The sequence below is a fragment of the Orbicella franksi genome, chromosome 1 (assembly GCF_964199315.1).
Source record: "Orbicella franksi chromosome 1, jaOrbFran1.1, whole genome shotgun sequence".
Lineage (NCBI taxonomy): Eukaryota > Metazoa > Cnidaria > Anthozoa > Scleractinia > Merulinidae > Orbicella > Orbicella franksi.
Window position 1 is genome coordinate 12,383,587 of NC_138145.1, and position 14,202 is coordinate 12,397,788.

Below are 14,202 nucleotides of genomic sequence, written 5' to 3' on the forward strand. Positions count from 1 at the left end.
AGGTTTATAAGCTAAAACCAGGGGGGGGGGGAGTATCATGGAACAAAATGTTTTACAATCAATTCATCGCTACACCAGCGCAAGCGAAACAAAATTGTAACATTGTGACATTGCGAGCAGAGTTGCTTCAGGATCTTTCAGCTCCTGTAAAAATTCAAGTCAAACAATACACTACAAACAAACAATTCAACATCACATTATCACAACAAAGTCTGTTGGCTAGCATCCAAATGCTTCTTTGTTGAGGGTACAATAGAAAAGATGTACAAGAACTTCAAATGTATAACAAGCATTCGTTAGGTGAACTATTTAGTCTGTAAACATGTTTAATATTTGAAGATTTAAGTATCAGACTATAAGAGATAAATTATGCATTATTTCTAATTAATCCCGTTACAATCAGATTTTATATACATTTTACACCATTAGAGCCCTGTTCCCGGGACAACTCCATAATGGCTTTATCCTCCAATGAGAGCCTGCAGGTGTCTGCAAGTGAAGTCATTTGATGCAAAATAACAAATGCACACAACAAATGAAATGTGTTCTTTAATGTTATACCCAGTGGTTTTTACTCTACGTCAAATCCTGTGACTTGATAGATAATGTTTACAAAATACTAACATAAATATAATAGAAATGCAGCACTACAGTCTATATAGGCAAACTAAAAATGCAAATATTATACACGATATAATTTTTGGATCAAAGACCTATAACAAAATCATTATAATGTGAAGAACACCAAAATCCTTGTTATAAAAGAGATCTTCGTAAAAACAGCGTTCCCGTCACACATCGTCATCTTCCTAGAAAGCAATTCATGACAGCAACACTATTTTTAGCAAAAGCAGTATTATTACCAGTAACTTTCATATTTCATTCACTCATGCAATACAATACAAAAATAACCAACCCTGGATCTTGAATGGCCACAATTCTTATGGCCAAATTAACAGAGACATATAAATTTTACAACAAGCATTGATATAGGTGAATAAAGAAATCTGAAACAACCAATCAACACTTTACTTCTAGCATAAAAAGACTCTCAAAGTAATCAAAAATTCTCAAGATGTAGAATGTTTCACCAAACTTGTTCATAACAGAATGTGCACTGTCTTACAAGCTGACCTCTATGCGACTCTTTGAGATTTCTCTTCTCCTTCTTGTTACGTTTTAAGTGGTTAACTACTAACTCTAATCTCACAATCATCATTAGTAAATGAGAACAATGATGAAGCAGTAATATTATTTGCACTTGAACATAAACATTATCAATAACCATCAGAATTACCATAGGTGACCCGCATGGATACATTCAGGTTAACCAAAATAGCAAAAAAGTAACAATATTCACTCCAGGATAAACGTATTTAAACATTACTTATTAAAGTTTAATTTAAGAATAAAGACTTGCAAGCTTTTGTTCACTCCCCTAATCCACCCTGTCTCCTTTCCAAACGCACTACAAATTTCACCACACCTCTCAGTCAGTATAATGCATACCTTGACAGTTGACAGTTCTACTGCTGTTGTCCCTGCTGTCCCCCTGGGGGTCCTCCTGGCTGTCCCCCTGGGGGTCCCTGTGGCTGTGGCTGTGGTTGTTGGGCTGGTACCCCAGGTTGTTGTGGTTGTCCAGGTTGCTGATAGGGGTAGTAATAACCCTGCTGTCTGTAGTATTCTGCCCAGGCTTGGGTGTAATCAGGCTGGCCTCCCTGACCTGCAGGTTGATCAATAGCGGTTAAGGTCTAGGCTTGTACATCACCTGTTAAGCCAATATTTTGTCAATGATGCCACATGTACAGTTTAAATACCAAGCTCAAACTATTCTTGCATTTTGTTTGTCAACCCACGATCAAACTAGCAGTTGTCCTTCATTCAGCTCTCTGGAGGTGACTTGTGGACTGAGAATGGGTTATCTTACTCTAAGCTTTTATCTCTTTGCACCAGGCTAAAAAGATTGTTTTGGTCATTATACCTGGTGCTGCTTGTCCTGCAGCTGCTGCAGCCTGCTGTTGGTAAAACTGTTGATAATAAGCTGCCCATGCTGCAGAATAATCTGCCTGCCCTTGGGCTGAAAAAGACAAAATAACACACATCAACCCAATAACAATAAAACAGCAGACTTCAGCACCTAACCAGAAGGCAATAAAACTTTGAAGAGTCAGAATATTACTTTCTGTATGATGATTGTCACCTATTTGATTAATAGTGTTACAAGTTTGGTACTCTAGCTACTGATTCAGGTTCAGAGATGCCTATCTCTATGGAATATGTCAGCTCTAAGAAATTGATATCAGACAACAATGACAAGTGTGGTATTGTGTGAAGAACAAAACTTACCTTGACCTGGCTGTTGGCCTTGCTGCTGGCCCTGAAAAAATCATAATTCTTTAAGTTCTGTTTTATGATTAGTTTTAGCTTGCCAATACATGTAGCTATAAAATGAACAAGAGAAATTTCCCTTGCTCTATTGCACAAAAAGTGTCTGAATATAATAATTTAATTTTTGCTTTAGTGCTCTTTTCAACTACACTGTAAATGAAAGCCAATTGTGCTTTTTAACAACCTGAACAACTGACACTTCCATCAGCAAAATAACAAGCATGGCCACATTTTTACAAAAGTCCACTTCAAACTCATCAATAATTCATTAAGTTAAAACAAAGGAAATCACAACCGTGAAAGAGGTTTGGATACCCGGTCTTAATTAGCATAGATTTTGATGATTTTACTTCTCTGTTTTCTCCTTAGTTTTAAGAAGTGTAGCAGCTCTCGTAAGCTTGTAATTCTCTTCATTGTTAGCAGCTATTATTGTTTTAGGGCTAGGGGCATTGTTTCTGTTTTTTGTTCTATTGTTCTCTCAAAGGGTAGCAAGCCATTCATGTCAGACCTTACGACAGCTGCTACATCACCCTTAGTTTTTGTTTCGACTGAGAAGATACATTAAACACTCAAGACAGTGTTTCATTGGCTATCCAAACACCTCAAATTTTGTCAAAAATACTCCACTGCATGTCATATTTTTAACACTCTTCTGGGTGTTTGGCTATCCTGACAAAACACTGTGTCTCGTGTTTGATATATTACATGACAAGTTTCTTTTGATACAAGATATTAATTTTACACTCACTCCCCTCCAGTTACACCTTACACAAATTCACTGTTACTTACTTGTTGCTGAGGAGGCTGTTGCTGGCCATACTGCTGCTGTTGCTGGCCATATTGCTGGGGTTGTTGCTGTTGAGGCTGCTGACCAAATTGTTGCTGCTGCTGTCCATACTGACCATACTGTGACCAGCCCCCTTGTTGCTGCTGTTGTTGCTGCTGCTGTGGTTGCTGGTTCCAGCCAGGTTGGTTCCAGTTTTGTCCTTGGTTGTAATTATTCCCTCCACCTCCTCTCTCACCTTCAATCTTTTCCCTGATTAATTGTTGGGCGTGTTGTATCTGTTGATCTGTACCTTTTGAATAAATACAGGACCACGGTTGAGACATTTTTAAAACATTTGACTGATCGTGCAAAGTAGACGGCAAGATAGAGCAAAGTAGAAGGGGGTCCATTGCCGGCAGCTGCCTTCTATTGAAACCTCTACTTAAGTTCACTAAAATCCTTGCCACATTGTTTGAAGAACCTAATTTATATAGATGCTCAAATTTTATATAGATTCTGATATAACAAATTGAATGCCATCATACAACAGATCAACAGTGATGGGAATCTTTTGATCCTATGATACTCCAGATCATTATATCTCTCAGTTAGTACGCGCGTTGTGATTGGTCAATTCAGTGGGCCGTATTCTCCTGTACGGCCTGCTAAAATTTGAACAATTTTTTGTTGCCAAACTGTTCCGTGATTTATCACCAAGTGTTCTTAACTTTTATAGCAAGTAAAAGTTTAAAACTTTCTTTTACTCTAAATTGTGTATTCAAGCGTGCTAACGACTTAAAACGATTTCAAATTGGCTCGTTTTGCTTTTGATATGCATCAGAAATTTGACGCCGTTCTGTGTAAAGAGAAATCGTTCACGAACGCGCATTACTAACCTTGTCTTCTCAGTCTGTACTGTAAGTTACGGATCCTCATTTTTTTCCCCCTTTGATTTATGGCCTGCGCACTTCAGGCTTGGGCCATAAATCAATGGGGGAAAAAACTCGGTCCATAACTTACAGTACGGACCTCGAACTTGCTTAGTAAGAGGTATGTACTGTACAACACCTTACAATTTCTCACAACAGATCAGTTTATGCTGTCAAAGCCCACTATAGAGCCAAGTTGAGAGGCAGTACCTCGTATGATAAAGCACTTTGTTGGAGAACTTTCAGGAATTGATCTGTTTAATTCCACGTGTGCACCACATGCCTTGATTATCCCTCTGATGGTTTCCCCTCCTACAGAGAACAAACCAAAGTAAAAATCTCTTGAACAGTACTTTGATAGCTTATGTATCTGTATTGTTTGCAACTTAGACCAACATTTTTTGAAACTCCTTTCAGCCAAGGCTTACCAAGTATGGGCACTACTACTGTACAATCACTAGACTAGATTATGAGAGCTCTGTATGATTCCACCCATACGAAAACGATACCTAAATTTCATGACTTTTTATTGACCAAGGAAGATTATTATCTCAAAATGACAGGAGCATTAGACCAAAATATATCTCAATATACCACATCTTGAATTTGGTCCAAGAAATCTATTTATCAACACTTCTCCCATTTGATACACATTTTTGGCTCACCCAAAGATAAATTTTACAGTTACCAGACTTGCGTGTTTGTTCTTGATATGTTTCCACCCACCTTTTCCAATGACAAGTCCACACTTATTTCCTGGTACTGGGTATTCAACAGAGGTTATTCCAGGCATGTTGGCGGGTGGACCCCTGGGAGGTGGACCTCCTCGCTGCCGAGACTGAAGATCAAACAAGGAAAATACATGCAGCTAGCTAACAAACAAATCACTCCCTAATGCTCAAAAAAATTGAGAAAATTCCTGCATGGTCACCTGCTCTATGATTTCTTGAATCATGCTCTGAACTTTCTGGACCTGCTCTGGTGTTCCCTGGACAGATGCCATTCGATCAGGTGCATTTGAGTTATCTTCTGTTAAGATGCAAGATGAAGGAAGAAGGATGAAGGGTGAAAGATGAAAGATAAATGTTAGTCTACATATACACATACATGTTTAGATCACATAAAACAGCATGTACTAAACAGCAACATTTTCAAAGTGAAACTCTATTAGTCCCACAAAAGAAAGGAATTTCTGCTCTGTTGTTCATCACTCATTAGGCTAATTAAATTGTCTATTGCACACTTTTTGGTTTTATAAGTACACTTCTGCACCCCTTTCCATGCTAACTGACACTGTGGAACAAAGCGCAACGATAAAGGTGCAAACTTTTCACACTACAAGATTGAAAACATGCAACCCATAATTTACCATTATCCAAAAAACTTTGTCTTCAAGTTTACCAATTTCCATCCACTCTGATGACTTTTCCACTGCAAGGGCTTAAGATTAACTACCACCAGGGGAGGGGGATGGGGGATCAAGAAGTTTTGCCAGGAAAAAAAAAATGTATTTTGTGTTTTCCTCATGAGATTCTACATTTTAACTAGCCTTTAATACTCAAGATTAAGACATTTGTGGGCAATAAACTCATTTCACATATATTTCCACTCCTGGAGAATATATAATTCTTTTAGCAAAGTAGTTAAACTTACTCATATTAAACTGCACTTTTGCTCCAGTTTCTGCCTGTATTCTTTTGATTGTTTCACCACTCTTTCCAATAACAAAACCAACAATATCTCGTGGAACAGGAACCTGTCAAGGGAAATCCAGATCATAAAAAGATTTCTCAGCATTACAGCCATGCTTTTGCGCAATTTAGCCATGACTTGATTTTGATTAACCCAGTTAAACAACAGTCATTCTTGAAAAAATCAGTTTCAATCTATTCTAGTTTCAACCATCAATCAATAAGCTTCAGATAACAAGGCTCATTCTTGTCCACCTGAGATTCATGCAATAAAGTTTCATACCTAAAATTTATCTCTATACTTGAAGACATCTTTATTGTTAATGTCACTAATTTCATTTTAAGACACAAGCACTCAGATACTAAAATACTTTATTAATAATTTTTCATAGTTTAATTTTGTCGTTTTATTTCTTTTTTACAAATATGCAAATTCTTATCTTTATTCTAACTTTTTAAAAAGTCTATACCCCGAATGCAAATATGGCCGACCACTCGGTCGGCGCCTGGGACGAGTCTCATGAAAGCGAGGCTAGTCAGGCTCTGATTTCGACGACGAAATCAAGACAAGAATGACGAAGCAAGACTTTTCTGGGGAAGCATTGTCAAAACAAAACATCAAAGCCTGACTAGCCTCGCTTGCATGCGACTCGTACCGGGTGCCAACAGAGCGGTCTGCCATATTTGCATTCGGTGTATTTTGTGCCATGTCTCCAGTAATTGCTTCAATTATACATTCAAGTGTTGTAGTTTCAGTTTGGTTAACACGTAATACAAACCTCTAATTGTTGCATTCCAGGTTGATTTCTTGGCAAATCATGTCGGTTTCCTTTGTAGTCCAATCCAGGCATGTTTTGCTGAGATTTAATTTATAAATATCATTAAATTGCTGCCGAGTTTATCTCTTGACGATAACATTTTACTGTAAAATGTTTATTTAACTTTCATTACTTTAACAATTTGATTTAATAGCATCCAGAGCCTGGGGGAGCCAAAGAGAGGGAACGTAATGGAAAGAATGGAAACTGCCCACAAACTCAAGAGGGTCTGCATATTTGCCACAAAGGTAACTAGGAAGTCCAACAAAGGAAAAACAAGAAATGATCCTACATAGAGCCTCACATGGACACCTCTTTTGTGACCTCTAACTCTGACAATATTAGGGAAATACAATCCAGATTCACAGTCAGAAGGGAGGAGACAATTACATGTGTATGACAGGGGGAATCTATTGGAAAGAGTACTCTAAATTGATTTTTGAGGTGAGAAGTGTTAGAAGTATGAAGTTAGGACTAGTCTCGTGGGCAGATTTTGTTCCCCTCAAATTCATTCTTTTGCATGAGTTAAATGCTCTCAAATACAAGTACCATTATAAACCAAAGGAACTGGAGTTTCAATTCCTGAAAATTCCTGTTTTTCCCATCATCACCTGCCAGTTCCTGTTTGTTGGGTTGCCACTGACCTCAAGCTCCTTCTCAGTTAGCAAGTCCTGAACCAGGTCCCTTCCTCGCTGTGCTCTCATAGAGTCTCCCATTATCCTGAGGGGCTTCTCAGGCGCATTAAGATATGGCCCATCCTGAACCATCATCATTCGGCACTGAGCTCTCTCCTAGAAATTATCATGACCAAGAGTTGCATTCATGCCTAGAGCATGTATTATCTCAGTCCCCCAAAATTGAGTAACTTAACTGTACATGCCTTTCAAGTGATTTTGTTGCAAATACAAGGGATATATCTTTTGCTCATGCATCTATTGTAATTCCTCAAAATTGCCAAAAATGTGACAAACTTACACCCACTTTCAGTGTTATGTGCATAGCAACTATGCTATGTAACCTGGCCTACATCAAAATGTAAGCACAAGTGGCTTCTTTACGGTCTAACTCGACTTTTAGCCATGAAAGGTGGATTTGACATCAAACTAAGGCTAGCATCAAGAAAACATTCTGAGAGGGATAAATCGACTGCTTTGAATGTTTACATCTTTCGAATATGAATTGAGTGGTAGCGGCCCAATTCTACCGGAAGTTACTATTAAGAGCTGATCGACTACACTAAAATCGTTTGAATTGTCCCGTAAATTGAGAGTCCACAATCTTTTTCATTCATTTGAAGTCAGTAATTATCATATACTTGTCATTTGATCTGCTAATAACCGGAATAATTGCTAGTTTCACAGGTAAATGGTATTTCAGCCGTTTACATAGCACGTCGAAAGATGGAATGTCAAGAGATGGTCAAAAGATGTCGCCTATGCACGCAACACTGAAAGTGGGTGTAAATCAATATTTGACTTTGTATGAGAACTGCCATAAATTCAACCACAGAAATTATACAGATATTTTGGTCTTTCAAAACAACTTAAACTAATAAAGACAGTTTCCTAATATCACTGTAAAGTCTCAGATCAGCGAGACAATCTTGAGTATTACCAAACTGGAACAGTTAAGGGGGTTTACATTCTTCTTGCCAACAAAGAATAATATCATACATTTGGAAATCATACCTAGAATGTGGACAGAACCATGCAATGTTGATATTTATACAAAACAAACCTGAAGAGCCTTGATGGTTTCACCTCCTTTACCTATATGAGTGGAATTAATCAAGAACACAAAACACTGCTTAAAACATATTCTGATAGAAGGTAATAACAGTTAGTCTTTGAAGTTTCCTAAAGCTGGAGATTGAAAGTTGAATGGTATAAAAGTGTTTTCCACAACACTGAAAAGATAAAATAAGCAGACTACCTACAATCACTCTTGAAAAAATGATATGGCCATAGGAAGTTCTACATGTAGATGCAGAATGCCAGAAAAAGGTATGACCTCACTACATGTACCCGCTGGAAGGAAAGGCTGAGCTGTTTACAACTTACCTATGATGAGTCCAACTTTACTAGCTGGTATCATCATTTCAATGACTTGTTCACCAGGAGCAACAACTGGTAATGACATCTGAATCAAGTTAAAACAAAATTGTATTTTAATTTTTTAGAATGATTGATGTAACACAATGTGTTCTAATCTCGGGAGACAAATAGAGAAGACGTGACAACTGCTCAACTGCTAAATTGGTTGCCAAAAACAATCCAATGGCTTCTACAAACACTGGAAACAATTGTTTACTTTGACAGTAGAACACTGAGGAGCCCAGTAAAGCACTGTGTAGCTACATGTAATGATCCAAGTTGAGAATCTATTGTCCCTTTCCAAACACAGTGTTCTTTTAAATGTAGATAATGGTTCTCTACGCTTCAAGACACAACACAAAAAGAGCACTCAAATACCTTACCAAAGATTCTGGAATCTTCCCTTCTTCGCATATCCTATTTAACAAATTCCTTGCCTTCCTGTAACATGTAGAAAGGCAAAAGACCAATTAGCAGAGATTTCTAAAGAGGCTGCTAAGTAGTGGTTAAGTATATTTTCAAACTTTAAAATTTAAATTTTATGCATTATTATATTGTGATTTAACTGTAGTTAAATATTTCCTGTATTGGTGTGTTTGATATTGTCGGATCTGTACTGTCAATCTATAGTCAAGTGTCAAAACAACACCAGTCAGAACCCAATAGTAATAAAATATAATTCCATGAATGTTTCAGAATCCAGATTCTTGTTCCTATTGTAAAACACGCACTTACTCTACGGCTTGTTGTGTTCCATTAATGGATACATGTCGATCTGGAGGTGCTATCTGCCCAGGGGGAGGGTCTGCCACAAAAAAAGAAAGGCACCTTTATTCTTCTGAGCAATAATGTATACTGAATAAGGAAAATTGACTCTACTACTGTAATAGTCTTCCACACAGCAATGCAGAGAATCAATGGTCCTCATATCAACAACATTAACAAGTGAACAGGACAGCTTTTATCTGTATCAAACAATAAAATATTATTACCTACTGTAAAACATTGCCTGCCCACTATCAATAAAACAATTTAGCAAGTGCATACATGTAATACAACTTGTTTCCAACCAAATGAAGTTTGTGGCTTATTGACGAGAGTCAACAAACAGCTAGCACAGATACAATGTATCTGTGATACAATGTATCTAGGAGATGGGTTAATATTATCAACACATCTCAAATATACAAAATAACAAAGATTACAGCTTACAGATCTTGTTTGTTTGAATAACCAAAATTTAATTGTTAAAAATGCCTCAAAGCTTACCTGGGGCAACTTGTATTTTGGCACCAGTTTCTGACTGTAATTTATTGATTTGTTCTCCACCACGTCCAATGACTGAAAGAAATGAAAATACAAGTGAGTTCTTTTAAACACCTCATCAGTATTCTCTACACTTCTATATGTACTAAGAGGATTTATAATAATGATAATAATTAAATTTATATAGTGCTAATTGTATAAAATATTTATAAGCCCTTTACATTTTAAAATATAAAAATTTAAAATATACATATTAATTTTATAAAAATTTAAATTATAAAAAGCAGCATTACAAATAAAAAAACAGATTAAAGTAATAAAATTTATCACTGAATGTTATAGGCTTCTCTGAACAAATATGTTTTTAGCTGTTTTTTAAAAGAGTAAATGTTTGGCGCCATCTGAATGGGCTTTGGAAGCTTGTTCCACATTGATGGCCCAGCATAGGCAAATGCCCGATCACCCAATTTCTTACATTTTGTTCGAGGCATAACTAACAACCAGATTGTTAGATCGCGAGCGCTTCGAGGAGATGACTTTTTTCTCATAAGATCTGAGATATGACAAAAGTTGGGATGTTGAGTGATGGCATTTGGACAATAGGCCACATTTGATATATCAATATTCTAACATGACTCCGAGGCTCAGGGAAAACTTATATATTTGGTGTTGTTGTATTTGTATCCAAGTCTCTTTTGAGAATTGAGAGACAAAAGAAACTTAACGAATTTACAATTTTGACCTAAAAGCCTCAGAGCCATGTGAGAATATTGATACCTTGAACGTGGCCTGTTAGCTTTGCACAAATAAGGCCCATTCACAAAATAAAAGAGCTAATGTTTGCCACAGTTCTAGGAAACAGGAGCCCTTTAGCTCATCAGTCCTGTGTTAAACTACATGTACATTATTTGCTAGCACATAGAGTAACACATCCCCCCTGATGTTAATGTAGTCTTGGAAAGTAAATTCCCTTGAAAATTCAATTAGGCTGCACAAACAATCTGCTGCACATTTAGGGAAGAAATAACGTGCACTTACTTAATCCAACAAATTTGTTGGGGATCTTCATGTCTTCTGAAACTAATGACCCAAGTCCAGCTCTACAAAGAAAAACAGGTATATTGTTCATGTTACACAGTTTGTTCAAACAAGCTGCTGGATTAAACATGAAGCAGTATAGTATTGTTCATACTACTTTTGTAGTTTTCCCTCTCCTTTTATCATTTTAAAGTTGTAAAAGAGTACTGAGACAATCTTTAGGATTTCTAATGCATTTTTAAAGAATAATATATTTTTACTAGTAGTGGTTAAGGCATTTTACAGTGTTATAAATAAACATATAGTGACAATAGGGAAGGCTACAGTGGAACTGTGCATTGAGTGTCACAGCTACCAGAATAAATTATTATTATATATCCAGTGAGCAAAGAAACCAAATTTTTGGGCTTGTCTTTTGGTCTAGCCTGCAAGGATTTGTACAATAACTTGCAAACAGTTATTTACAAGGATAAACTTCCATCTGCAACACAAGCTACCTTTGGGCAAGCTGCAACTATGATGACCTAACCCAAAAGTCGTCGTCACAAGCCCCCCCAAAATGTCATCTCTTACAGTACAGTACTTCTGTAATTTGCATTTTCCTCTACAATTTTCACAGGAAACTTCACTGTCTAGTCAGGTGTGTAAAAAAGCAGAATCCACTAGCCCAACTGTAAAATCTACGTGCCCCAGGCTGTTGCTTATGGCTTTCATTGCATGATTAAGCCAACACTCAACTTGCACAACCACTTATCACCATAGCCTTGAGGAATGAAACCAAATTCACCAGATATTTTGCTTCAAGATACATCATGAATTTCTTGTAAACATGTTAAATTACTTTAAAAGAAATAAAAATGTTCTCTGGTTGAAAAAATTTCAAAAAACTTAAGCTTTTCACTTACATCTTTTAAATCTTTTCAACCAGAGAATGTTTTTACTTCTTTAAAATATGTCTTATCCCGGTTACAGCTCTATTTGTACATTACCTCTGTGCTAGGCTTGCAGCCACTTGCATAGCTATTGATTTTGGATCTTTTCCATCCATGCTCACTGAAATCCAAAATGTAACAATTTTAAAGCTCTCACTGAGCTGTACCACCATAATGTCACTTCTTACAATCTAAATATACAATAAGGACCAACTTAGGCAGTACCCATTCTACCTACAACTGTTGCTGGGAATGTGCTGTCAATACAATACTTGTCTTGCCAAAATCTAGCCTACAACTTACTCATGATTATCACTAAACTGTTGTTCAAGTGTAAATAGGACCAAACATATTTCATCTAACATGGATTTGCAAAAATTTTACCATTCTCTGAACAGACGCCTAATATTCTGGCCGAAAGCCCTGGGCCACTTGCTGCTTTTGCCAACATCTGGCCTGTCTATTGAATATTGAATAATTGAATATTGACTTCCCACTTCAAAATAATGAGTCACCAGTTGGTATGTTATCGGGTGTCCCAAGGACTTTTAGCAAGAATTGTACATTACATAATAAATATTGGCGAGTTGTTTAACCTTGCTCCCCTTGAAGTCATATCAGAGCCTTGTGAAACTAATTCTACCCCTGCATAAATCGCTTGTCTACATGACAATAAGTATAAACCTGAGTAGAGACATCTCCATATATGTTCTATTATTCCTCCCACAAGAGAGATATTAGATGTGACAAAAACAGTCCACACTTATGACATAGATGTGTCTGTAATTGGCTATTACATGGGAAATTCAGAACTGGCAGCAACCAATCTGAGAAGCCAGCCTGATCCCTGTACGGCTACAAGTACATCACCAGCGTAGAATATTTCAGGTTAATTTGAATGGCGTAAGAGTTGAACATGTGAAAAGACACATGTTTACTCATCAGCCTATCAGTCCAGGGCTGTGAATAAGGGCTTTAACCCATAACACCTGTTACAGCTGAGTATGTTTGATGAACCCTTGATGTTATAGGCGAACTTGCCTGCATTTGATACAATTCACCCCAAAAGTAACAAGTTTGTTATGGGTGTGACAAGTGAATCAAAACTTCCTGACAGCCCTGCAGTCTATCACCAATAAATACTGTAAGGCTGTCCCAGGCTATTTTAATTTGTGATTTTTGCTTATTTTAAGAAACAATATGCACAAATCGTTAAGAAATTATAGGGCTAAAGAGGGTCTGTTTGCCCCAGAAAAGCATTGTCTGTGTAGATGAATATGAGTTTGCTGTTTTACCTGTCTAGAGTCTAAGTGGCATGAACTATCAAAAGATATTAATTATTTATCTTTCCACACCAAAAAACTACTCCAAGTTTGTCTAGAGGGATAATGCCTTTCTGGTATAAGAATGGGCAGAAGCAGTATATCACTGTTAGCTTTATCAGTGGTGTATGCAAAATTACGTCTGACAGCACAAATCCTTTTTCAACACAAACATAAGCTTAATGTTTGTGTAGAATGTCTAGAAAAGCAGAGTCAGAAAATTAACAAAATATTAATCAGAAAGTCTATTGACATCATAGTACTTCGGCACTTTATTTAAATCCGTTGAATTGTAACTTCGAGTCGTTGAAACGCAGGGGAAATTCAGTATAAAGCGACCTTTTTTTACACTTCGCGTTCGCATTCTAGAATTTTAAAGTCGTTGATGGAACTCACCTTCGGTTGCTGGTTTCTTCGCAGGAATCTCTTCCCCACCACCTAAAACTACACAAAATAACACATGTTAGCATCCAAAGTTTAACTCCCCAAGTGAACAAAGGATGCCAAGACATTTTGCGTGATTGCATGCCCATTTCGGTCAGTTATTTCCCGTAAAGCTTACTTACCGTCAAGCTCGTACGGTCTTTTCTTACTGATTTCTGCAACACACACAACAGCAATGTAATTAGTGTGCAATTCATTTAACAATCAACGTTCTAAAGGTAGAGTGGCATGTAATTTCAAAACGTTTGACGACATTTTCACACCTTGTTCCGCCGAAGCCTCAGCTGCCGCAGCGCTACTCGATCCCATACGTGCCGCAATCTAAAAAGAAAATGTTTAATAAATACGCGCATAAAAGCACCTTAAGAGGATCTTAATAACATCAATACCTCCTTTGCTCTCTTTAGTGCGTCAGCGAAGGCCGAATTGGCATCTACAGGAGGCCCTGGCGGTGGTGGAACGTTGTTGAATGCCTGCATCGCGTCCGCCATTTTCAACACGTGAAGAAGAATGAA

General features: G+C 37.2%; 1 protein-coding gene across 2 annotated transcripts; it reads right to left on the minus strand.

Moving 5' to 3' along the window:
• Positions 1–531: 531 nt before the first annotated feature.
• On the minus strand, positions 532–14,202 carry LOC145490970 (far upstream element-binding protein 3-like). Of its 2 annotated transcripts, none has more exons than XM_081470102.1 (22): positions 14,077–14,202; positions 13,951–14,008; positions 13,810–13,842; positions 13,640–13,687; positions 11,979–12,042; positions 10,990–11,051; positions 9,955–10,026; positions 9,421–9,490; positions 9,069–9,126; positions 8,653–8,731; positions 8,330–8,361; positions 7,237–7,383; positions 6,554–6,631; positions 5,737–5,839; positions 5,015–5,112; positions 4,810–4,921; positions 4,294–4,395; positions 3,178–3,464; positions 2,347–2,377; positions 1,982–2,077; positions 1,510–1,723; positions 532–809 (listed from the first exon to the last, which is right to left on the minus strand). In XM_081470102.1, exons 1-21 carry the CDS (start codon positions 14,176–14,178, stop codon positions 1,527–1,529), a joined length of 1,929 nt encoding a protein of 642 aa, XP_081326228.1. In that variant the 5' UTR covers positions 14,179–14,202; the 3' UTR covers positions 532–809; positions 1,510–1,526. The 2 variants fall into 2 exon arrangements, with proteins under 2 accessions (XP_081326228.1, XP_081326220.1); XM_081470094.1 differs by having other exon boundaries at positions 7,204–7,383.

What these genes read in the sequence shown, in the direction of transcription:
- LOC145490970 (XM_081470094.1), bottom strand. Translation starts at nt 14,178, where the DNA reads ATGGCGGACGCGATGCAGGCATTCAACAACGTTCCACCACCGCCAGGG. An exon ending in TGAGGCTTCGGCGGAACAAG is followed by an intron (nt 13,843 to 13,950) that starts GTGTGAAAATGT and finishes TGTGTGTTGCAG; the next exon opens with AAATCAGTAAGAAAAGACCG. An exon ending in GCTGCAAGCCTAGCACAGAG is followed by an intron (nt 11,052 to 11,978) that starts GTAATGTACAAA and finishes TTTTCTTTGTAG; the next exon opens with AGCTGGACTTGGGTCATTAG.